General features: G+C 44.6%; 1 protein-coding gene across 6 annotated transcripts; it reads left to right on the top strand.

The window, feature by feature from the left end:
- The first annotated feature begins 1,896 nt into the window (after positions 1-1,896).
- SERPINB12 (serpin family B member 12) lies at positions 1,897-23,381 on the top strand. Of its 6 annotated transcripts, XM_066247299.1 has the most exons (11): positions 1,897-2,007; positions 2,127-2,221; positions 3,572-3,617; positions 6,953-7,008; positions 10,207-10,392; positions 11,824-11,958; positions 12,670-12,810; positions 14,387-14,504; positions 18,867-19,009; positions 19,973-20,140; positions 21,151-23,381. In XM_066247299.1, exons 5-11 carry the CDS (start codon positions 10,225-10,227, stop codon positions 21,553-21,555), a joined length of 1,278 nt encoding a protein of 425 aa, XP_066103396.1. In that variant the 5' UTR covers positions 1,897-2,007; positions 2,127-2,221; positions 3,572-3,617; positions 6,953-7,008; positions 10,207-10,224; the 3' UTR covers positions 21,556-23,381. The 6 variants fall into 6 exon arrangements, with proteins under 6 accessions (XP_066103396.1, XP_066103393.1, XP_066103395.1 ...); XM_066247296.1 differs by lacking the exon at positions 3,572-3,617; XM_066247298.1 differs by lacking the exon at positions 3,572-3,617 and having other exon boundaries at positions 6,862-7,008.
- The last annotated feature ends 1,974 nt before the right edge of the window (positions 23,382-25,355 follow it).

The following is a 25,355-nucleotide window of genomic DNA, read 5'->3' as shown; positions in this document are numbered from 1 at the left end:
CTCAGCACAAGGGTTTCTATTTATTTATTTATTTATTTATTTATTTATTTATTTATTTAATTTTTCTGAAGTGAGAAGCGGGGAAGCAGTTAGACTACCGCAGGCACCCAACCGCGATCCACCTGGCATGCCCACCAGGGGACGATGCTCTGCCCATCTGGGGTGTTGCCCCATTGCTGCAGGAGCCATTCTAGCACCTGAGACAGAGGCCATGAAAGCATCCTCAGAGCCCAGGCCAACTTTATTCCAATGGAGCCTTGGCTGCGGGAGGGGAGGAGAGAGACAGAGAGGAAGAAGAGGGGGAAGGGAGGAGAAGCAGATGGGCGCTTCTCCTGTGTGCTCTGGCTGGGAATAGAACCCTAGACTTCCACACACATTGCTGACACTCTACCGCTGAGCCAACCTGCCAGGGCAACACAAGTGCTTTTAATAGCATTATTCATATGAATTGGAAACCACCTAAATGCTTAATTAATAAGGGAATCTATGAGTAATTTATGGCATATTCTTCACATAGTCATTGAAAGTAATTCTTATAAACAGAATTTTTAAATATAGAGAAATATTTAGGTTGAGATGTTAAATAAAAAAAAAGCAGGACACAAAAGTTCAAATGTCGTGGGAGCTCCCCAGCATAAAATAGAATGTGTAGAAAAAGAGGAAATTGTGAATTTTGATGGATTATCTTGATTTTTAAGTTGTATTATGAATATATATTATTATATTATATATTGTGGATTATCTTGATTTTTAAGTTATATTACTAATTCATTTTTATTTTTCTCAAATGACACAACATTATCTAAAATTCATTTCTAGTCGACTGCTCCAAATTTTCAACCATCTCCTTATTCAAAACTTCTATTGCTTTTACTGTTAGTTCTTGGTTATATTATTGTATTATTCTGTGGGTTAAATCTGACTTATGGAAAGTTAATTTCATTGTTGCAATTTATATGCTAATTTAAGGTCTTGTAGATTTTCTGATTCTCTGGTTTATAGGTTAGGGGTTCACAACTGTAGCATTGCACAGAAGTTTAGGGGCTCTTTTTCTGGTGGGTTACAGCCTGCATTTTTGACATAAATCCAGACAGAATGTGCTCCTCCAATCATGATCCCCACCGAGTCATGGCCCCGGGTTGGGTTTCCACAGAATGTCAAGCAAACCATCCTGAAATGACACAAAGAGCAAGAGACTGTGGAAATTCAATGGCACAGCTTTGTCTTAAGGCTGCATGCAGGATGAACTAAACGGCCTCTAAATGTCTCAGAAACCCTCCAAGGACGCATTATTTTCTTTCACAGCACACAAGGTGTGTTTCAAGAAGGAGCCAAGGTTGTTCTATGATAAGGCAGATCTTGTGAGTTTTGCAGGTGAATTCACTCCTCTAAAACAACCGAGGGCGGGGAGGGGGGGATGGGGAAATGGGCGAGGTGGGACCACAGGACAGGACATGAGGAGATGAGGAGACAGAGAGAAGGAGAAGGAACTTGGAAGAGAGGGGAAGTGGGGAGAGAATTTGTCCCATGCTAGGTTTTGTCTGAGATGCTGAGAGACAACCTAACAACCTCTGAGGTCGCAAAGGGCCTGGCCCCAGCAGCCACGATTAGTAAGTCAGTTGTGGAGGCACACACAACTGTCTGCAATACCTGCTCCATTTTGCTTCATACTTGGCTCCGACCCCGGAGTTCTGTCACCATTCTGTACCTTTGCTGGGAGTGGATTGGGACACGCTATGGAAATGATTCCTCTGGGTTTTGTGTATTTCACTTACAAATGATGACTCACAGGGTTTCACAGTGCTGGAAGGGATCAGCGAATTGTTTAGGGGGATCAGGAGCCGAGATGGGACACCAGGGACCTTCCAGCAGCCCTTTATAAAGACTCCCGCTGTAGCCGGCTCCAGCAGCAGGCTGAGGACGGCTTGTGACAGAAGGCTGTGCTCGTATGCTGCAGTCTAAGAGAGATTCCACAGACTCAGAGATAACTAATTTAAAAGGCACTGAGTCAGTGACCATAAATATATACCCCCCCATCTTATAGTTCATTTTCTGATTCATGACCCTTATTGAAAAGTCACAGAATTTCTTGCTCAGCACCTACATCTCCTTTCTGGTTTCTACAGGTTGTAAGACCCGGCCGCTCCCTCCTCTGCGTGACATTGGGTTGTCTTCATCAGAGCACAGACCTTAGCTGGGGACAGTCTGCACTGATTTCCAGGTATGTGCTGGAAGGTGGGCAGGCTGTTGTTGGTTTGGGTGCTTTTGGGGACCAGTTGTCCTGGTATGAAGCAAGCTGTGTGTCAGGTCTTTATTCTTGGGAGCTGTGAGGTTATCTTCCTGCTGTTTAACATTGTGGGTCTGAGCAACTGGACTGTCTGAGTCCCTGTTTTCTCCTGCGGGATAATAATGTGTCTCTGACTCATTGGAAGGACGGAAGGAGATAATGGCTATGGAAGGGTCTGTTTTATACTGCTCACAAACATTAAGGGATATTTAAAAGATGAATATAAAGCGATAAAATATCCCCTAATGTTTGTGAGCAGTTTATGTTAGGGCCACCCTAAATGTTTATTATATCTGGATGCTGGGTTGTGGGCTCTTACTGCGCCAGGTGTCATGAATGTAGGGACAATTCCGTACTTATCCAATGCCTGGCACATGGTAGACACTCAATACCCACAAAATGAACATCTGGGCTATTATTTTACTGGCATACTCAAGGGGCTTAAAGTTTTCTCTGGGGTTAAGACCAAACCAAAATGCATATTTTTAATTTAAGAAACTATTTCTTATAAGTGTATTTTAACATTAGTTTTACGAAAGGAGAAGTTATATGTCTAAGGATGTAAAAACTTCATAGGCTCTAAGTATTATTGTTTCATCATTTAAAGCAAGGATAAGCACACTTTTCAGTAAAGGTGAAAGGAATTAAGAAGTGTACACTGCCAGTTATAGAACAGTGTGGGATGTAAATACAGCACGGGGAATATCGTCAATAACATTGTAACAACTATGTGTGGTCTTAGGTGGGTACTAGACTTACTGGGGTGATTGCTTTGTAAGTTAAATAAATGTCTAATCATTGTGTTGTATACATGAAACTAATATAACATGTCAACTTTAATAAAAAATAAATTTAAAAAATTAAAAATTATTATGTTTTATTATTTAAAACAAGGGCCAGAAAACTTTTCAATAAAGGAAAAGAACCAGACGGTAAATATTTTTGGCTTCACGAGCCATATGGCCTCTTCACAACGACTCAGCTCTGCTGTTGTCAAGTGAGTGCAGCCTGGGATCCTGGTGAATGACTGTGTATCAATAAAATTTTGAAAAGCAGGCATTGGTCTAGGTTTGGCCTGCAGGCTACAGTTTGCGAACCCTGATTTGAAGGATGAAGCCCTCAGTACAATTACAGAAGAAAGAGACATGTGTCTACAGATTTGTCTGAGAAATGAAAAAGAGTTTATGCAGTACTAATTCTATGTAATTATAATAATAATACTAACATTTGTATAACACATTAGAGTGTGCAAAGCCATAGTTATTATTTCTATTGTTTTATAAGTGAGAAAATTGAAGTTCAAGAGGAATCTGCTCCAGGTCACAGACTAGTAAGAGTCACTCTGGGATCTGGGTCCTCTGACTGCAAACGCACTGCTGTCCCTGCCATGTCCTCTCTGCCTCCTCAAAGCTACACCTCTCTTTGGTCCCTCTGTCTCGGTCACACAGGGTAAGGCAGTTGGCATCATTTCTGGTTCCGGAGGCTTCTGTTTTGGATCTGAGAGAACTGAAGGGTTTTTTTTTTCTTAAGATTTTATTTATTCACTATAGAGAGGAGAGAGAGGGAGAGAGAGAGAGAGAGAGAAAAGGGGGGAGGAGCAGGAAGCATCAATTCCCACATATGCCTTGACCAGGCAAGCCCAGGGTTTCGAACCGGCAACCTCAGTGTTTCCAGGTTGATGCTTTATCCACTGCGCCACCACAGGTCAGGCTAGAACTGAAGGTTTTTTATGGAAAGGGTAATTGCTATCTTAAGGGTGAGCGTAAGTTTTCAAACAAGTTTATTGTGGTTTAGTCTTTGTTATTTTCCCTTTTTGTCAGTCACTTTAATGGAGTTTTTTTCTTTTTCTGGATTTTATACATTGTAACCAAGGCTTGACAGTGTGGAGGATAAAATCATGTCTGTCAGCTCAGCTGTCTACTTTAGATGAAAGGTACATTTGTCATCGGATCAGCAGTCTCCCTGCTGATATTTTCCCCGTAAACACGTTTTGGTTCCTTAGCACGGTGGTGTAAAATGAGATGAAACAGAGCCTTCTACAGTATCTCAGAAACACTGCCTTGACCACACAGGGGAACTGTAATCATATCATTTTGCAGCCTTGAAATTTTTCATTCCGGTCAGGAAAAGACTAGTTACTAACGGGTTAAGTGATCGGCTCGTAACTCGTGATAAGTGGTGACATTCCTAGGTGGAGTTATCTGGCTCTGCTCTTGATGGATCCCTCCGTTTACAGCCTTGTTGACACAGAAAGACTTTGTAGGGTGCCTTGAAGAAAGCTGAGCTGTCAGGTTAGTGCCCTCCCGAGCATCTTCCATCGCTCATGGAATTCTCCGATGCTCTCAGTCCCCGTCTCAGAGAGACTGACTTTCTTTAGTCACTCAGAGGAGGTTGTCAGGTTACGTATGCCAAGTCCCCAGTGGTCCTTGGCACACAGGTAGTGCTCCCTGAATACTCAAAACCTCTTTACTGATTTATCAACTGACTTTAATGTTTAGCTAGGTGTAGTGGTGGATTTCGTCATGACTGATTGAACAACCGTGCCACACCAGAGTGGTAGGCTTGTGGGGCACAGCCAGGTGTTGTCATATCTTTGCTGACTTATTTGAAAGGCTGAACAGATGCACTCCTAGATGAGAGATATCTGAACCAGCTCTGAATCTGCGCAGGCGCCCAGAAGCCCAAGGCAGTGTGACTATCACCAGCCAGCAGTGAGCAAATGTGACAGCCAGAAACCCAGGGAGCCAGGCAGACATCCATCCTGTTCTAAGTGCACGCAGCACGCTTTTCTGAAAGGTGCTGTGGGATGGCGACCCCACGAAGTGGTTATTGATTGAGTGACATAAAGTATTAATTGAGTCACATGTTAAAAATATTTTAAGCTCTTATAATTCATAAGCAATGACCAGACCCAACTGGAAAATGATAGCTTTTAGAATTTCATGGAGGTATTTAAACAAAAAATAAAACAAAACACACGCAAAAAAACAAGCATTCTTCAAATGAAAAAGTGAAGTGAAGAAAATTCATAACACATTTGTCTTCTATGTTTACCATTGAGAACTGGAAGACCCTGTGGATGCCCGGTTACTAATTTCCACTGGTCGATGCCTACCTTATAAAAATGGTTTCTACTTATTTCTACACTAGATGCCTAAATAGCTTATGTTCTTCTATATACATAATCATATAGTAGACTGTAAGCAGCTTCTATTCTCCATAAAGCTAACATCCCCACTTTATAAAGTTGTCTTTTGAATTTCCCTATGTCTAATGTAGTCAGACTTGTGGGGTTGGAGCTGAGATAATTTTGTTGTCTGACAAGTTAGAAAAGGAGATGAAAGGGTCAAAAAGGAACCCGGCCGAAGAGGAATCCTCATTTTTGTCCCTAAGTTATATATCGTTTGCCGATGTTTTCACTGTTTCTAACGCTTTTCCGGTTACCACCCCTGTGCCCCGTTCACTCAGCCCCATGGTCATGGTCATAAACAAATTCGGGTCAAAGAATGTTAGAACTAAAAGGAACAGCAGAAGTTATTTGGCTCAGTTTTAAACTTATTTTTTTTTCAGTTGTCAAATATATTTGTCTCATGAAATCTTCTTTATTAGAAACTTTATAAGAAAGAGAGAGAGAGAGAGAGAGATAGGAAAGAGGGAAGAAGGAAGAAAGGGAGTAAAGAAGGATGAACAAAAAAGGAAGTGAGGGGGTGTTTGGGGCTCAAGAACTCCTTTGGGGAGCAGGTCACAGTGCCGAGAGCTAAACTGGACAGAATTTCCAGAGGTATTGGTGCGGAGATGATTAGTTTTCTAGTTCCTAGCAAATTAGTTCTCTCTTCTAGAAATTCCCTCCCTCCCTCTCTCTGTCTCTCCTGATAATTTCTATCTTCTGATTGATATTCTATTCTATGACTACACATGTCTATAAAATGGACAATATGTGACTATTTTTTTTAATTTTTTTATTTTATTTTTATTTTTTATTTATTCATTTTAGAGAGGAGAGGGAGAGACAGAGAGGGAGGAGAGACAGAGAGAGAGAAGGGGGGAGGAGCAGGAAGCATCAACTCCCATATGTGCCTTGACCAGGCAAGCCCAGGGTTTCAAACCAGCGACCTCAGCATTTCCAGGTCGATGCTTTATCCACTGCGCCACCACAGGTCAGGCATATGTGACTATTTTAGTCAATAAATTAAATAGTAATCCTTACCCACACCCCAAGTCTGCTGCAGAAAAAACCTTACTACTTCAAATAGCCTTAGAGCTCATTTTATAAGTTCTATACAGTAAGTCAAAAAAAATTTCAGAATAAAATAGAAACTCAAGTATAAGAGAATAATGGGCATATGAAGTAAATCAATTCTCTGCTTCCCTCTTTATCTAGTGTGGGGATTTGGGTTGAAAGGTATGGCTCAGTATTAGTATGAGGCTCCGTAAAAAGGTCCAATTAGAAAGAGGAGAGAAAATATAAATATAGTAAGTTAAATATTTAATTTAGTTGAAAGCATAGAGCATGAATATTTGTTTAAAAATATTCACCCATGCCTTTTCTTTTTTTCTGTTTTCCCTTTCATCAGTCAATAATAATTTGATCCTGGCTTCCAAAATGGCAGTTGGAGAAGTGCCGTGGTGGGAGGGGTGGCTCTCATATATTTCCATTCCTGACAGGGTGTGGATTGAAACTTACCCGGCCAGCTGTTAGCTGCAGCTCTGAAGGCAAGAAGGTAAATGCGAGCACTGCCTAATGTCATTTTTAACAACAAACACTGCACTGGAAACTTATTTTAAATAATAGAAACCCAAAGTAGATTCTGTTGAAACCAAAAGGTATGCTGTTTTTATTTAATTGAATGTCTTTTGAAAATGAGTAATTTGTTTTATGATGTTTTGAATTTTTTGTAAACGTGATCACACCTGTTAAGAAATGTTAGCAGTATCTGTTACCTCCCTCCGTCCCTCAGCACCCGGTCAGATGGTGGATGTATCGGACTTATTTCTTAAAATTGTGGATGTTTGAATAGTTTTTAAAAATCTTTACATACTTGATAGATTGTATATTATGTTTTACTAACTTCTGAAATAGAAAATGGCATAATATTTAGGCTATTTTAGACAATATGTGTTTTCATTTCTCTTTGGCAACGTAAGATGGAAATGCTTTGGTTGCATCTTTCACAAGTATTTCTTTGTTTTTAGATATTGCTTATCAGTTAGTGTTATAACCAGGTGTGAAAATTGACTCCAGCCAGGTAGCATCTACCTGTGTGATGTTGAAATTTATTTGTAGCTCGTTAAAAGCTTTGTAAAAATTATGGAGATTAGAAGACACAAAATATTTGGGGGGTATAAAATTTCCCCTGCTATACAGAAAAGAAATTACACTTAGAATAGTTTGAGTTGCTAGAAAATCTAGCCTAAACTTTTACATTGCCATTATAAAGAAAATAAAAGGAAATAATATTTTAGTAACTAAATTATTTCTAAGAGAGTAGAAAATTAATCCAAAGTTGATTCTACTGTGTAACTTTTCTATTGACTATGGCTGCCTGCAGAATGTATAAGGTTAATACAAAAAATCAATTATCATCTACTGTTTCAAATATTAGAATTATTCACAATGAAAAGAAAGGGGTAGGTAATAGTAAATAAACCCATAAATATTTAAATGCTCTTATGCACCATTGTTTATATTCTTTACTAATGGGATACAGAGATGAATAAAAACATGGAACCTACTATCAAAAGAATTATGTTTTGGAAGGAAAGATAGAAATATCAAAAACAATCACATTATAGATAGAGTGATAAGAGAAATAGAAATAGGAACATCTGTCTTTCATGTGTAGATGAATGAACATGTGTATGAATATATATGCTATGATGGCAACATGAGAAAGCACATGGCAAATACAGGTGACTGACTTGTGAGAGCAAAATTTAAATTCACTTATACAGGCGGCAGACCTTATTACCGATATTCTGCCGTCTGTACCACCAACTTTGAGATTTGAAAATCTTCTTTTACTTTATGACAGGTCAACTAATTAATCCCTTGGGAAGTATTACAGGCAAAAATGTAACATTTACAATATATTGATATCAAATTCAGTTTCTTTTTTTTCCGAATTAAAATTGTTCCTTAGCATCCCCCTATGGAGCTGCGGTTGGTAGGGTCTGGTCCTGGGGACTGTGAATGTGAAATTATGCAGGGGCATGGCGTCTTAAGGCACAAGTGTCATCTGCCCCAGATGGCAGTGTGCTGAAGGGAGAGACAGGGGAATTCGAAATCAGACTGAGTTGACTGATTCGCACACCAGCTGTGCCACTTCATGGTTGGATGTAAAATGAAGATACTTTCTGACTTAGTATAGAATTGTTCGAGGATTAAGACGGCATTTGTGAAATGCCAGGTACAGTGTAGGCTCAAATGAAATGGCAACTGTTATTAAAAAGTCATTTAATTAGGTTTGTTGAACCCTTGAGCAGAACAGATTTCTGAAGAACCTTACTATTTTAAAAGGTTATTTCAAGTCTATTTGAAAAGAATGGTGACTGAAAGCCCATTGTGTACAAGTTTTCCAAGTTGTAGCTCATTGAGAGACAGCCTACATCAGCAATCAGACTTTAGATCAGGGGTTGGGAACCTACGGCTCGCAAGCCAGATGTAGCTCTTTTGATGGCTGCATCTGGCTCGGAGATAAATCTTTAATAAAAAAAATAATAACATTAAAAATATAAAACATTCTCATGTATTACAATCCATTCATTTCCTACTGCTCCTGTTCATGGTTGCGGGTGGCTGGAGCCAATCACAGCTGTCCTCCGGGATAACACCAAATTTTTATTGGATAATGCGTAACATACACCGGTCATTGTATGGCTCTCATGGAATTACATTTTAAAATATGTGATGTTCATGGTTCTCTCAGCCAAAAAGATTCTTGACCCCTGCTTTAACTCAGCCAAACACTGACTTCTTACCTAATATTATCTTTATGAATTAGGTTTGATAGACTAAAAAGAACACAACCTGTTAAAGTGGGAAAAGGTTGAAGCCGATGTACACCATTCAATTCAAAGCAATAACTATTTCTTAACACTTGCTATGTGTCATATGTCTCATGATAAAAACACAGAGGGTGTTTACATTTCTATCTTAAAAATACACAATATCCATAGGCAAAAAAAAGACAAAAGAAAAGACATTTTATTTGAGAGAGATAAGACCAAAGTGAGATCCACATAAGAGTGTTGTGATACTTCGGGACTAGATTATTGGGTGGGGCTAACTTTGGTTTCATAGCACCTGTAGTTCTACATTGTCAAGGGACGGTGTTAAAACTAATGACTTCTAATCCCCCAGCATCTTTCAAGATCTGTTAACTCTTGGACAATATCAAGGACTGACTAAAGAGCCTCAAGTTCTATAGGTTTTATGCGGGATAAATCCAAAAGAGGATATAACCTTTACAAAAGACGTGACCCGTGACAATTTGCTGGGCATGTAGTCTGCCATAGAATGTTCAGAGAGTACAGACAAATTCTTAAGTACAACCAGGAGCAAAAGGAGATGGACTGACGTGGTTGCTAACTTGACCATGAAGACATGGTGGCTTGTGACTTTATTTTACTTGAATAAAAGAAGTTCCACCACAAAGTGGGTGGTAATTTCATGGTAATATGTTATGGCAGCCCTAGCAAATTAATTCACACCACTGAATGAAACAGATCTCTACCTGTCATATTATCAATATTGACATCAATATCTATATTCCAGGACGATGGTAACAATACTCACCATACTTTCCAGTTTTTAATGACATAACTGCATATGATTCTATCTTGGGTATTTAAAATGAGAACTAATTCCCTATTTCCCTCTGATCATCATTCTTTCTCTCTTTTGTTTTTGTTTGTTTTAGATTGTCATCAGTTTCCTGATGGATTCTCTCATTGCAGCAAACTCCAAATTTTGCTTCGATCTTTTTCAAGAGATTAGCAGAAGCAATGGTGCTAAAAACATCTTCTTCTGTCCTCTGAGCCTCTCAGCTGCCCTCGGCATGGTCCGTCTGGGGGCCCGAAGTGACAGCGCCCGGCAGATCGACCAGGTGCGGTGCGGTGGCTCTGGGTCCACTCTCACAGCCAGACTGGAATCAGACCCTGATCCCGAGTTGGCAGGCCTCCGGGCTTCCTTGGGAAAACCACGCCCGCTGCTGCCATGGGGTCCACTGCATTTCCTTTGCCCGGTGGCTCTTCTCCTGGATAACTGATCTCTATAGAGCTTACTTTCTCCTTCAGGACTTTGAGCAGAATTCACTTACCTTGACTTCTTAACCTAATGCTGCATTCTGGTCCCAATCCCTAAAGACACCCTCTTATCCTAGCCACGCTCCCGCCATGTGACATTTTCTGTCTTCTAGCATGCTGCATACAGTAGCTGATTACTGTGTGTATTGCTTTCCGTGTGCCTTCCCCACTGGACTCGAATCTCCTAGGAGGCAGGAATCTCTGCCCTCGATCCATGCCTGATTTATAGCAGCCACCCATCACCAACGTGAAGACTGAGTGAATGAAAGCTCAAGGACAACTCCCCAGATAAGCCACAGGCTCCTGAGGCTGGCCTTAGACCTCCCTAGGTCGGGCACTGCACGCAAGGGTTATGTTTGAACACGGCTGCTGTCTCTAATACGGAGGAGTGAATTCCTGGATCAAGGCAGAGCGCCTTCAGAGTCATTCTGCTTTATTCATTTACTTTAATTTGGCATGTTATTCCTTTAGCAAAACTTAGCTTTAGCATATGCTTGGCGTTCTCCAGGTCAGGTTTCAGACATTTTTTTTTCTCTAGGCACATGGGGCCACCTGCCGGCAGACCGACCCCGAGGAGTGCAGGATGCACGGTTGGCTTCCTTCCTGTCTGCGATGCCCTGGAAAGCTTGTCTTCCCCGTTCTCACTCGCTTGATTGATTAGAGGCGCTAGATCAGCTCTGTCTAACTCTAACACATACAGAATTTGAGCCACACATGTAATTTAAAAGTCTGTAGTAGCCATACTAAGAAAGTAAAAAAAAAAAAAAAAAAAAAGTGAGACTATTTCAATTAATTTTTTGAGACTAATTTTAATAATATATTTTATTTAACTCAATACATCCCACATATGATATATCAACATGTAATCAATTAAAAATTTAAATGAGATATTTTATGTTCTTTTTTTTTTAATAATAAGTCTTCAAAAACCAATGTGTATTTTCAAACTTAATTCAGACTGGCTCAGTGGCCACAGGTGGCCGATAGTCCTTGAAATTGGTCCCATTCACTCTGACATGTCCCAAGGGGGTGGAGTAGCATGCAGTTGACTTCCCCTCCACTCTGCTTCACAGCCCAGGTCAACAGGAATATCCACTTTCCTTTACACTGTGGCAGATTGTTTTGTGTGACTGTGACATTGCCATGCTGTAAAAATGTCCCCGAAGCCCTCCAGACATGGTTCTGTTCACACTGTCTGAAAGACCCCCGTCTCCTGTACCACCCCCATGCAGGCGCTCCACTTCAACGAATTTTCCCAGAAGGACAGCAAGGCGCCGGACCCCTGTCTGAGATACAAGGAGCCGGCGGTGCTGGCTGAGAGCTCTCTGGAAGGGCAGAAGGGAACCAGGGAGCCTCTGAGTCCGCAGGTGAGCCGCTGCCACCACCTGTTCTCCCCCCCCCCACACACACACTGCTTGTGCCTCCTTTCACATTGGTGCTGACAGCTGCGAATCCCTGCACATTCTGTCCCCGCTGTCATCTGCAGCCCAACAACAGCCACAACCCCACGCGACCCACCATTCCTCTCGGTGTATACCTCTTACATATTCTGGGCTGTAAGCTACTTTCCTGAAGAGTCTGATCTCGTATCTTCTGTTCATGTTTCTAAGAGACTTAGCCCAAAGCCCCGTTACGCACCCACCGGCTTGTGCAGGCCACGGGGGACCAGGGCAGAGCTGGGGCAGGATGCAGGGTGGTGAGGGAAGGGGACAGCTGCGAGGGTCCGACTCTGTCCCTTCCACTCCTGCCTGTGTTCCTTCCTGCTTGGATCTGGACTGACACACAACTGCTCCACGTTCTAAGTCCTTCCACCTTCAAAAATGTGAGAGGAAGGTGGAGAGATGGGCTCGTCCTCCTCTCTTGTGACTACAGAGAAAAACGAGGGATGCTGATCTGGAACATAGTAACAGACTCAGTGTAGAGTCCCCTGCTGTCTTTTTCCTGGGTGGTCTCCCACTGGGACCCCTCTGCTCTCTTCTATCCTCTCTGTCTCATCTTGCATCCCCACCTGGTGACAAAGCCAAATGACAACTTGCTTTTAACTGATTAAGATCACACTTTGTTTCTTTTTTTGTTAGGCGGAGCCTTCCAAGGATGAGAATGTACTTCTCAGTTGCTACTTTGGGCAGCTTCTGTCCAAATTAGATAGGATCAAAGCTGATTACACTCTGAGTATTGCTAACCGGCTTTACGGAGAACAGGAATTTCCAATCCGTCCGGTGAGTTAGCCAAGCATGGTGCTGAGAGCCGTCATGGAGCATGCTGTTTAAAGATCACCTGCCATCTAGAACACCAAGCTCTTTGACGTGCGCTGTGGGCTGGTGGGACGTCTGGGACTCCCCACCTCTCCCACACCTTCTGTGATCCTCCTCCCTGTTTTCAACTTGAGCAGTGTATGAGGCTTCTTGTGAGTGGACTAGAGTGAGTGGGAAGAGGGTCAGTGACTAATAGTGACAGAGCAGGTGTGGGTTTGGTAACGCTGTTCTCTCTTAGGATCTCTTTCCCAGTCAAGATGCCAGGGACATGCCCTTGGTCGCTCCTCTTCCTGTTGTCCCATCCTCATCCCCACCTTCCAAGGTGCTTCCCCTTTGGTGCCACCCTTAGGTACCCCCATCCCCCACCCAGAGAAGTTGCACTCACTTAAGAAGTGGAGTAGTGTGGCAGCAGGAGACTGAATTGGGAGCCAAAGGCAGTCTAGAGCAAACTTCATCTGAAGCTGGGCTTCAGTTCCCTCTGTCACCACTAGAAGGAGCCACATACCTGGTACTAAATAGCAGGGTGTGAACAATGGCAAAAGTGTCATACAGCTGGTGAGGGCTGGCCTAGTAAGGGAGAGGCAGCCTTCTTTGACCAAAGTAGGATATAAATTCTCATATCCTACAATTCATCTAATAAAAATGTACAAACTAATGGTTTTGTACATTTTTTGAAAAAAAATTGTGCAATATCTATAACATAAAAATTTCCACTTAAAAAAAATATACAGTTCAGTGGTATTAATTACACCATGTAATCATCCCCTTATTTCTTTTTTCTTCCTTATTTTTATTAAGTGAGAGGCAGGGAGTCAGGGAAGCAGAGAGACAGACTCCTGCATGCGCCTCCACCGGGATCCACCTGGCAAGCCCCCTACTGGGCGATGCTCTGTCCATCTGGGGCTGCTGCTCCATTGCTTGGCAACTGAGCTATTTCAGTGCCTTAGGTGAATCCATGGAGCCATTCTCAGTGCCCGGGGACAACTTGCTTGAACCATTTGAGCCATGGCTGTGGGAGGGGAAGACAGAGAGAGAGAGAGAGAGAGAAGCAAGAAAGGGTGGAGAAGCAGATGGTTGCTTCTCCTGTGTGCCCTGACTGGGAATTGAACCCAGGACTCCTACATGCAGAGCCTATGCTCTATCACTGAGCCAACTGGTCAAGACCATCATCACCCCATTTCTAAAACCTTTTCATCCCTCAAACAAAAACTCTGTAACCATTAAGCAATTTTTATTTTTAACAATAGAGGCATTTTACTTACAGCTAAACTGCTTGAGTTACTTGATATTTATTTTGTGATGTCTCCACAAATGGAATGTCCCAATATAAGGGTATCTGGCAGGAGAACCTTGATCCATAAATAAGCATCCTGTATGCTAGACCGTCACTACAACAGCTGAAATGTTTATGGACATTTAAGACTGGGGCTAGATAGAGCCTGCCATGCAGCCAGTTTGAATGACATGACTGCTTCACTCCCAACTGTTAGTGTAATTATAGGATTTTGTCCCTTTGCTTTCGTTTGTTCTCATTTAACAGGAGTACTTAGATGGCGTGATTCAGTTTTACCACACGACGATTGAAAGCGTTGACTTCCGAAAAGACACTGAAGAGTCCAGACAGCAGATTAACTTCTGGGTTGAGTCTCAATCCCAAGGTAAGAAGGACCAAACACACCTTAGCTGGTATTCTTTTGCATTTAAAAGCAAACAGGTCAGCCCAGCTTTTCAGAATGCTTGTCTGTCAGAGACCAGCTGCTCACACGTGTGGACGGACCGGACCGAGTCCACAGCTTCTTCTGCACGTGTCAGTTACAGTCTCAGGGACGACAGGCACTTACTGTTGCCTCTCTGCTCTATCACAAAGGTGACGTGCCTTTCAGTCAAGCACAATGCCGGCAGGACATTAACTATTTCCATTTCTTTTAAAAGGTGAAGAAAAAAAAGATTGTGAAGGGAATCTAGTTAGTCAGAGGGACATGGAAATAATAAACTCCTTATTCTTGTCTTTTCATTAGAAATACCAGTGTTCTGGATAAAATAGGATATATGGATAGTGATCAGTGGGGAAGAAATTTGTGTTCAACATCAATGGAATTATTATTTTTTTATTATTTATTTATTTATTGTTTTGTATTTTTCTGAAGTGAGAAGCAGGGAGGCAGAGAGACAGACTCCCACATGCACCCAACTGGGATCCACCCGGCATGCCCACCAGGGGGCGATGCTCTTCCCATCTGGGGCATTGCTCCATTGCAACTGGAGCCTTTCTAGTGCCTGAGGTGGAGGCCATGGAGCCATCCTCAGTGCCCGGGCCAACTTTGCTCCAATGGAGCTATGGCTGTGGGAGGAGAAGAGAGAGATAGAGAAGAAGAAGAGGGGGAAGGGTGGAGAAGCAGATGGGAGCTTCTCTTGTGTGCCCTGGCCGGGAGTCGAACCCAGGACTTCCACACACCGGGCTGATGCTCTACCACTGAGCAAACTGGCCAGGGATCAGAATTATTTTTTTTAAATATGAAATTCCCCTTCCAGCGTCATCCAGTTCCCAGCAAAATGGAAGTCTCCAAATGGACTGTATGAACAAGAAACTCCCTAATTACCCCCTTCCCCATCTCACTGTAATAGAATTGACCTCCCTGCCTTGCTTGCCAGCAGCCCAGCTCATTAAACACCTACTAGCTGGGCCACCAGAGCCTCAACCATGACCCCTCTGAGCATTAAACTTCACCTGCCCTCTGATCTTATTGCCTTCTTTCTAATGTTTTCTTCAATAGAGCTCACTTATGTGGCTGTTTCATATTAGTTGAGTTCCTTTGGAATAGTGTCAGTCTTTGTACTGCCTATCTCCTGACCCTCTGCTTACCTGGGTGGAGTATGGGGTTCTTCATCACTGTGATGTTTGCATTGAAAACAAAACAGAAAATGCACGAAACTGGAGCTGACTGCAGCTAAATTGGTCGAATGATCTTGGTGTTAATACTTTTCTGGTTCTCAGTAGGCACACCTGTAAAATAATGGAGAAGGTGGCAACAGGTGTCTTACTTCCATAAAATTCCAAAATTTGCATTCACTTTAGTAAACAGATCTCACAGTTTCATGTTCTGAATAGTTTTGTTTCACCGGTCCTGTTTCTTGTTTTTATGTTTCTAATGCTGGGAATGTTTTCATTACAGTTTAGTGTTTCCTTCTGATAGTATCGATCACTCTCATTTTTTAAACTACCCCCATGTTTTCAGCACTAAATGTTCATCTGCCCACAGAATCAAAACTCATCTTCCCTCTAAAGTATCCACTGATATTGGAGTTTGTTATATTAAAAATATTAGGGACCCCGTTTCTTAGACAACAAAAATAATTTAGCACATTTAAAAACTATTCTTTAATTGAGCTGTAGCTATTTTAGTGTCCTGTATTTACTTGTAATTAATATGTAGTCACATTGCCTTAATAAGAACCCACCCAAGTATAAAGTTTTCAAATGATTTACATGATGAATGAAGAACAAAAGGAAGCTAGAGAACATTTAGGCAGGGAGTAAGTCTTTAAAAGATGTCTCTGGCCCTGGCCGGTTGGCTCAGCGGTAGAGTATTGGCCTGGTGTGTGGAAGTCCCACGTTTGATTCCTGGCCAGGGCACATAGGAGAAGTGCCCATATGCTTCTCCACCCTTCCCCTTCTCCTTTCTTTCTATCTCTTTCTTCCCCTCCTGCAGTTGAGGATCCATTGGAGCAAAGTTGGCCCAGGTGCTGAGGATGGCTCCATGGTCTCTGGCTCAGGCACCAAAATGACTCTGGTTGCAATGGAGCAACACCCTATATGGGCTGAGCATCGCCCCCTAGTGGGCATGCTGGGTGGATCTAGTTCGGGCACATGCGGGAATCTGTCTCTCTGCCTCCCTGCTTCTCACTTCAGAAAAAGACAAACAAACAAACAAAAAACAAACAAACAAAAAATGACGTCTCTGACTGTAGACTGGGGACAGATTGGAAGTGGACAGGAGTGGACGGTGTAGGTGCCCGTGTGAGAAACTGAGAGGCAGGCTGGCGGCTCGGACTGAGTGGGGACTGTTTAGATGGTGAGGAGGGGGTGGATCTGAGAGGTGTTAAGAGGTAGGTCAGGAGAATTTTACCAAATATTAGGAAAGATGATGGACTGTTTAATGAGAGTCACCAGGAATGATCCCTAACACTTTAACATGAAACTTTAATTCTTCAAAATGAAAAGCCAATTTGATGAGCCCAAGTAACAATCACCTTTCTGTCATGCCATTCATGTCTCCTTGTAACAGATGTCAAATATTCTGAAGTGCTTCTTTTCCAAGCAAAGGTTTTCCTGCATGGGAATATGCCCTCTCCCCCCCGTGTCTCCTGTCACATTGGTATTTTCCCCTGGCTTTTCCTTGGGGGAAATACCCAACTTCCAAAATTATTTCTCCTCACTTCTTCCATGTTCCACAACCCCCACCCTCTAGTCCAGACCTTCAGGGTTCCACTCAGTTGCTAAGACAAAAATGGTTCACTAAAATCTATACAGAAAGGCATGAAAATCTAGTTTTTCCTTAGTTTACTCTCCCAGATTATTGTAAGTGTAGATGATGACAACATAGTCTGTGATTATGAGATTTAAGTGGAAATTCCCTTGAGGAGGAAGAGCCTTCTCATCTTCAGGCCTAGACATGCACTTGGTTGAGGGTGATTTGGTATTTTGAGGTAGAAAAGGAGGAGTATTGGCAAGGGGCTGGTGCCCGATGGCACGACTTCTCTGGCCCCCAGGGGCTGTGCTGGTGCGGAAGGAACCCAGACCCAAGCCACCAGCAGGGAGGTCCTGGGACTGATCTCTGTCGGCTCCCCTGCCTTTCAGCCGTGTGGCCTCACCTCTCATGGGCTGAAGTTTATTCTCCTTTAGAGAAAAGATAATATCTACGTCTCATGGTTGTGGTAGGATGAGATGAGAGAGGGCATGTGAAAGTCCCTATATCATTGCCTCATCCATGTATACACATTTTTGTTTATATGTAAGTGTGTGCATGCCTCTGGGATGAGTGCTTGAGATGGAGTAGACACAATTGCCCTTTCTCTCGAGCGTTATACTATAACCAGGCAGCGGGGTCTCTACTTTGAAGGGTAAATCAGGGCATCAGATGCCTGATGCCAAGTCCCAAGCACAGGAAGGTAGAGAACCGAAGGAAATTCCCTTGGTTACAGGCTCTGAACTGGGCTCTCCCCCCCCCCCCCCCCCGCCAAGCCCCCAACCTTACCTCCACTTCTATCTCACCCAGGACTCTGAGTGGTTTAATTTTCTTGGGGTAGTTCTTTTTATAAAAAATTTGTTTATTGATTTTAGAGAGAGAGAAAAGGAAAGCTAGGAAGAGACAGGAACATCCATCTGTTCCTGTAGGTGCCCTGACCGGGGATTGAACCGGCAACCTCTGCGCATCAGGACAATGCTCTAATCCACTGAGCTATCCAACCAGGGATCTTGGCTAGTTCTTGAATGAGACACTCTCTAGCCCTGGGGATGTTAAGCTGCATTTAAAAAAGAAATCTGTCGGCCCTGGCCGGTTGGCTCAGTGGTAGAGCGTCGGCCTGGCATGCAGAAGTCCCGGGTTCGATTCCCAGCCAGGACACACAAGAGAAGCGCCCCTTTGCTTCTCCACCCCCTCCTTCCTCTCTGTCTCTCTCTTCCCCTCCCGCAGCCAAGGCTCCATTGGAGCAAAGATGGCCCGGGCGCTGGGGATGGCTCCTTGGCCTCTGCCCCAGGCGCTAGAGTGGCTCTGGTCACGACAGAGCGACGCCCCGGAGGGCAGAGCATCGTCCCCTGGTGGGCAGAGCGTCGCCCCCTGGTGGGCGTGCCGGGTGGATCCCGGTCAGGCGCATGCGGGAGTCTGTCTGACTGTCTATCCCCGTTTACAGCTTCAGAAAAATACAGAAAAAAAAAAAAAAAAAAGAAATCTGTCTACATGAATACATTTGATACAATTCACATTTAAGACATTCTCTGTAACTTTTTTTTTTTTTTTTAGGTAAAATCAAAGAGCTCTTCAGCAAGGACACTATTAACAATGCGACCGTGTTGGTGCTGGTGAACGCTGTCTACTTCAAGGCCAAGTGGGAAAAATACTTCGAATGTGAAAGCACGGTTGACGCCCCTTTCTCTCTGAATGAGGTACTAGATCGGAGCACAGGGCTTTCCAGGGCGTCCACTCCCAGTCTCCACCAAGGATGGTTTGCAGTATGTGTACCCAAACCTAAAACCTCTGGGTTACAGCTTGTGTTTATAACAAGAGCACTTTTGCTCCTAACTAAAATCAATACCTGCAGCTGACTGAGCATTCTCTGTGCCAGGCACTGCACTGAGCATTTCCCACTGTTATTTCATTTGCTCCCTAAAATCACGTCATGAGAAGGGGTGTTGTTATTATGATTCCCACTTAGGAAGTGGGGTGGGGGGTGGGGAATGCAAAGGTTAAGTGAGTAGCCAAAACCATGCGTTAGTGTTCTAAGCTGCTAGGCTGGAGAGTAGGAGGACACGGAAGAGTGAGACCCAGCCCAGCACTGGTTGGCTATGTCACTCTCAAGGGCTGCATGTCCTCATCTGTAGATTGATGGCCCCTCCACATACAGTGAGGTTATTATGAGGGTTAAGGTGTCTGGGGCCACACCCTGCCCTTTGATGGAAATCTGTGAAACAGGCGTTGTTATTTACTAAGTAGGTAATTATCATTTAACCAAGGCTCCCACTAGCCCTGCCACAGGGTCATTCAGTCCAGTGGGGAGGGGGTCATGTGAGTTCACCAGGCTGGGGCACCTGAGGAGTAAAAGATGGAGGAAGTTGCAGGACTTGTTTCTGCCAGAGAGGCTGTGGGCAGGTGCCTGGATCTACAACCTACCGACACATGGTCTTCGGAGCTGAGGAACCCACTGAAACCACAGGAGGAGAAAGTGTGGGCAAAGTAAGGGCCAGCTAATGATGAGTGGGAGGACGTCTGTTAGATTGGGTCACTGGTGTGTCTCAAAACCACGAGTGGAGACCCTGCTCATCTCATGGACCCCTTCATATTCTGGGAAGCTGGGGACCCAACACAGCTCATCCTGGCAGTCCTGTGACTTTCTCCCTTGTTCATGACAGAATGAGAAGAAGACTGTGAAGATGATGAATCAACAGGGTGTATTCAGGTTGGGCTTCATAGAGGAGGTGAAGGCTCAGATCCTTGAAATGCGGTACACCAAGGGGAAGCTCAGCATGTTTGTCCTGCTGCCGTCTCCCTCTGCAGACAACAGGAAGGGCCTGGAGGAGGTCAGCCTTCCTTTTCCTGTCTCTACAGACGATGTTTCATGATAGATCTCGGGAGAGCAGCCCAACTACCATCCACCCTCCCAAGGCAGGGTGGTACCCGAGGCTGTCAGAGATCAGCAGAGACTATATAGGAGTCTGAATCAGTCGAGCTATTCACTCCTCATTTATTTAGAAACGAGCAACATGGAGAAGATGCAGGCCAAGGCTTTCCTCTCTAATCTCGTTGCTCTCTGTAATCATATTCTTCCAGATCACGGAATCTGGACAGGGAGTAACTGAGAATGGTTGCAAATAAAACAGCATTTCCTTTTCCCTGCATATACTGACTGTTGGCCTCCTAGACCATTTTGCTACTGCTCAGTTAAATAAAGACTCTTCAGCTGGGTCCTGCTTTGGGTTGCCTTTGCCCCCCAAAAGCAGTGGCGATGCAGGTAGTGGAATAGATTGTTTGTGCTGCGGGAATAGAGGCTGGGGAAGCTTAGCCACATGTCCTGGGGGGTAAGAAGATAGAAGGAGGGAGGGAGGGAGAGAAGGAGAGAAGGAGGTAGGGAGGGAAGGAGGGAGGGAGGAACACTGGCTGGTAATCACAAGGATAACTGTTACTCAAAATTTATTACGTTCCTGCACTGTGTTAAGCAATTTAAATACATTATTTTGTTTACTCTTTGGAGAGCCTAATGGCATTATCTCTCTTTTATAGAAGAGATTGAATTTCCAATGTTAAGGCTGGGTCATGCTCACCCAACTTAATCTACTGAATTCTGCTGGGCTTTGAACACAAATCTGTCAGACCTCAAAGAACACGGGAACTCAAAATGTCCTGAAGCTTCTAAAGAGAAAAGAGAACTGCTCGCAGGAGTGTTAGATGGAATCAGAGTGTTCCGAGGAGTAGGAAAGGAGGTTGAGGACTGTCACCTGCTATGCAAGTCGACTCGGGCCCTGAGAAGGATCTGGGTTGTCCTTTGTGGGCTCGTAATCTGAACCTAAGTGTTATTTTCTTCCTCTTACAGCTTGAAAGGCACATCACCTATGAAAAAATAGTGGCCTGGAGCAGTTTGGAAAATATGTCAGAACAGAAAGTTGCCGTCTCCTTCCCCCAGTTCACCCTGGAAGACAGCTACGACCTCAACGCTATCCTCCAGGACATGGGCATCACGGATGTCTTCGATGAAAGGAAGGCTGATCTGACCGGCATCTCTCCCAACCCTAGTTTGTACCTGTCCAAAGTGGTCCACAAAACCTTTGTGGAGGTGGATGAAAACGGCACCCAGGCTGTCGGGGCCACGGGGGCCTCCGCCGGCGTCATGTCTGCACCATCCTGGGAGACCTTCAATGCCAACCACCCTTTTCTCTTTTTCATCAGACACAACAAGACCCAGACTATTCTCTTCTATGGCAGGGTCTGCGCTCCTTGAAAGAGGAATGCCGTCTTGTGCCTGGGAGCTGGGAGGAAATGGCAGTGCCATCAACCCCCTGCAGGACGTGGCATCTGTGTCTAATATCTAACCCGAGCGAGTCCACCCAGAGCCACGCCCCCTCCCTCCGGCCGTTGGCCTGGGCTTGCCCTGCTCTTTTTCTCCCCCTGTAGCTGATTTTTGTCTAAGTCCGTTAGTACCTAAGGGCCCCTGCTTCCCCCCATCACCTGTCCACCCTGAGCTTTCAAGCTTGTAAAAGAAATTGCCCTCTGTGACCCGAAGGTCGACATCATTGAGAATGACACTGATTGTAAGGCACCTACCTCCCTATGAGGGAACCCTGAAAGTTCAAGTCACTAGACCCCTTCTAGGAGATGGTGAGCTGAGAAACCACTTTAACAGGGGTGACGAGGGCAAATGTTGAAATGGAATGTGTTTTGGAAACTCGGCTGTTCCTATGGTAGTTAAAGTTGTGGTACGTCACTGGGCGGCCCCACCATCCTCTGTTGCCCGGTGCCATCCTGTCCCGTGTGAGGCTTCCCACTCGGGAGGAAGCGAGGCTCGGGGGTGTGGTGGGGGGTGGGCTTCAGCGAGAGCTCAGAGATGTAAAACCAGACCACCCACCAGTCATTTTGCACAAAGAACTGATCTTATGAATTTGCAACGACCCGGGAGAGTGACGAGTGAATTTAAGAGAGATTAGTCTCAGTTTTCCTCATGGAGCCTCCTAGGCCATCATCATGAAGCCCTTCCTGCTGTCTCTCCTGCACCCTTGCCTGTCCCTTACTCAGAGAACTTCCATCTCTGCACCCAGCATGGCGAGGCCCGCAAGGGCGGCCCTGCTCTCCCTGTGGAAAGCTGGGCTCCCCACTCCCTCTCTGTACCTGCTCATGCAAGCCTATCTGTCCCCACAGTGGCCCCCAGCCTGGGCCTGGGCATGGTGTGTGTGGAAACCCTCATCAGGAAGGCCACTGGCTTCACATCCGTCCCCAATCTGCCCCAAACCCGAGGCCTGTGTGCTCAGGACCCCAGAACCCGGGCCCTTGTTCTCTGATATGCCCCAGTTCCTGACCTCTCCGCCTTAGCTGGACACTCTAGAACGACCAGTGACATGTTTCATTCGAGGGACCGGTCAGTCTTTCTTCCGCGGAGGTGAACTCCTTGTCTCGGTGTGGCCCTGCTTCCTTGCCCTGCCTTAAGTCCCTCTTCCTCCCGGTGCTGTTCGGTGTGGTTGTTAGCAGTTTCTGCAGGTGAAGATAGGTTAGGTCACCTGCTCTCATGCTGCCCCCTCACCTCGCCCCCATTTTCTTCCACACCGGAGAGTTCTGTGTGTGGTGAGGGACAAGTGCCGTGCTCTTCGCACAGGCTGCAGGTCAGCGAAGCTTGTTTATGGTGCTGAGAAATGCCTCATGGGTAATGTGACGCAGTTTGGGAAGCTCTTACAAGTTTTTTGCACACCCCCTGGGCCAATTTATCTCAGATAATCAAGTGGTTGGTGTCTTCTATGTTTCCTTTGGGGCTGATGATCTTGAGGACTGATTACACCCTGGCCTGCATGGCCACCGGCCACCGAGCCGGATCATCATGACCTGTGCCCAGGCGTGGCATTGCCTGGTGTTGCTTATGTCTCTGTTATTTTCCTTACTGAATAAATCTCCTGATTTGTACTGGGATTTCTAAAACTTTAATCATGGGGGCGGGGGTGGTGCAGAATGCCTCTATTTACAGAAAATGAGAAAGAGTGAGATTCTTAAATCTTCCTGTAAATCTGTGAACATATGCTTTACTAATCTTTGATTGGTTAAAATGTTTCTTCTTAATGAATAAAGCACTTTTGTCATTAAAATACGTACGATGTGTTGTTGCCAACCAACTTTTTAGCGATAGCAATTTTACTTAAAATATTTGTATACAAAAATATCAAAATACATAGTCGGTAAAACTAACAATTCATCTCAGTTATGTAGGAAAGATATATCTTGCACCGCAGAAGTTCTCCCAACTTTACACCATAATTTTCACAGAGGCATAAAAAGAAGATTAAAATTTACAACACTTCTAACACCTACAAGATAGCCAACGAATTATTAAAATGTGGAAGAAACTGCTGCTGAAGACAAGTTAGTGGGGCTGGATGGAGAAGTCTAGTTGAGGGGGTGGCTGTCGGGAGGGCAGCTGTGTCGTGTCTCCAGTGGGGCAATCTGCCTTGTTTCCCCCACGGCTGCCTTCCCGGGTTCAGAAACACGAGATCTCTGCCAGGCTACACAATGGACATCATCTCTCTGCTGTGCACTTTCTACTGTTTTCTTAGCCTCTGTCCTTCTTACCAGCTTGTTTTCTTTCTGTGGCCATGTGAAGACTGGAGGAAACTCCCCACAGTGTGACTCAGAGGAAGGTGAGGACAAGTATCGGTAGTTTCCACCCTACGGAGGTTAGTCATCACAAGTCAAGTGTTTTTTTGTGGGAGGACAGAGAGAATGCTGGTGGCAACATGTAGGTTTGTGTATTTTATCCCCTGTGTCTTTGTTTGGAGTGCCAGTTGGTCCATACGCAGAGAAAGGCATTCTAGCAGTCCCGTGGAGCTCCAGTAGATGGAAGCCGATGGGACTATGGGAATTATGCTCAGAAGTAGGGACTCTTGACTCTTCAATCTTTTCACACCAGCGAGAACTGACCCTCCGTCAGGCAGGCAGAGAGGTAGGAGAGCGTATACATGAGTAAGCTGCCATATTTGTTAGAGAGGCATGAAACTCTGGAGAGCAAACTCCTGCATGTTCAGTTCAGTTCTCTCCATCGAGCGATGCTGCAGGACGAGCGAGGCAACGTGGATTTCAAAACCATCGATTCTCTTGTGCCGACAGGTTCTCTGGCACTCTGTAATTCACAGGCTCTGGGGATTATGTTTTATTTCAACCCAAGTCTTCCTGATGATTTCATACCTTATCTAATGAACATCTCCCCTTCAAAGTCCTCCTCAATTTCTCCTGGAGGTGGGACAGGCCACAACACGTGCTGCCACATTCCGATGCTGTTTACTTCTTTTGCATGTGTACTATTTTATTTTTATTACAATGTCATTATCCTGTAACTGGGAAGACGGGATGAGGAAGATGTGCAGTTGTATCAGTAGATTCCTTTGTTCCACTGTTGAATGCCGACCTCGGTCATGTTCTCCATCCACGTTACTCATGTTGTATTCTTTTTTTTTTTTTTTTTTTTTTTTCATTTTTCTGAAGCTGGAAACAGGGAGAGACAGTCAGACAGACTCCCGCATGCGCCCGACCGGGATCCACCCGGCACGCCCACCAGGGGCGGTGCTCTGCCCCCCAGGGGGCGATGCTCTGCCCATCCTGGGCGTCACCATATTGCGACCAGAGCCACTCTAGCGCCTGAGGCAGAGGCCACAGAGCCATGCCCAGCGCCGGGGCCATCTTTGCTCCAATGGAGCCTTGGCTGCGGGAGGGGAAGAGAGAGACAGAGAGGAAAGCGTGGCGGAGGGGTGGAGAAGCAAACGGGCGCTTCTCCTATGTGCCCTGGCCAGGAATCGAACCCTGGTCCTCCGCACACTAGGCCGACGCTCTACCGCTGAGCCAACCGGCCAGGGCTCATGTTGTATTCTTGTTTTCCCCAACCCACCGTCTACTTTCTCTTTTACTCAATACAAATATTACAGCACTCAGCCCATATATGCACACCTTTCAACAATGTATTCTCTATGCTGAATATTTAAATATGCTTGTATCTTAATATGCCATTTCTCTTCTAAATAATGTTCTCTATAACATGTATCAAACAATGTT

This window comes from Saccopteryx bilineata, chromosome 11 (assembly GCF_036850765.1).
Source record: "Saccopteryx bilineata isolate mSacBil1 chromosome 11, mSacBil1_pri_phased_curated, whole genome shotgun sequence".
Lineage (NCBI taxonomy): Eukaryota > Metazoa > Chordata > Mammalia > Chiroptera > Emballonuridae > Saccopteryx > Saccopteryx bilineata.
Note: the sequence above shows the minus strand (reverse complement) of the source record. Positions and strands in the feature narration are given on the sequence as shown.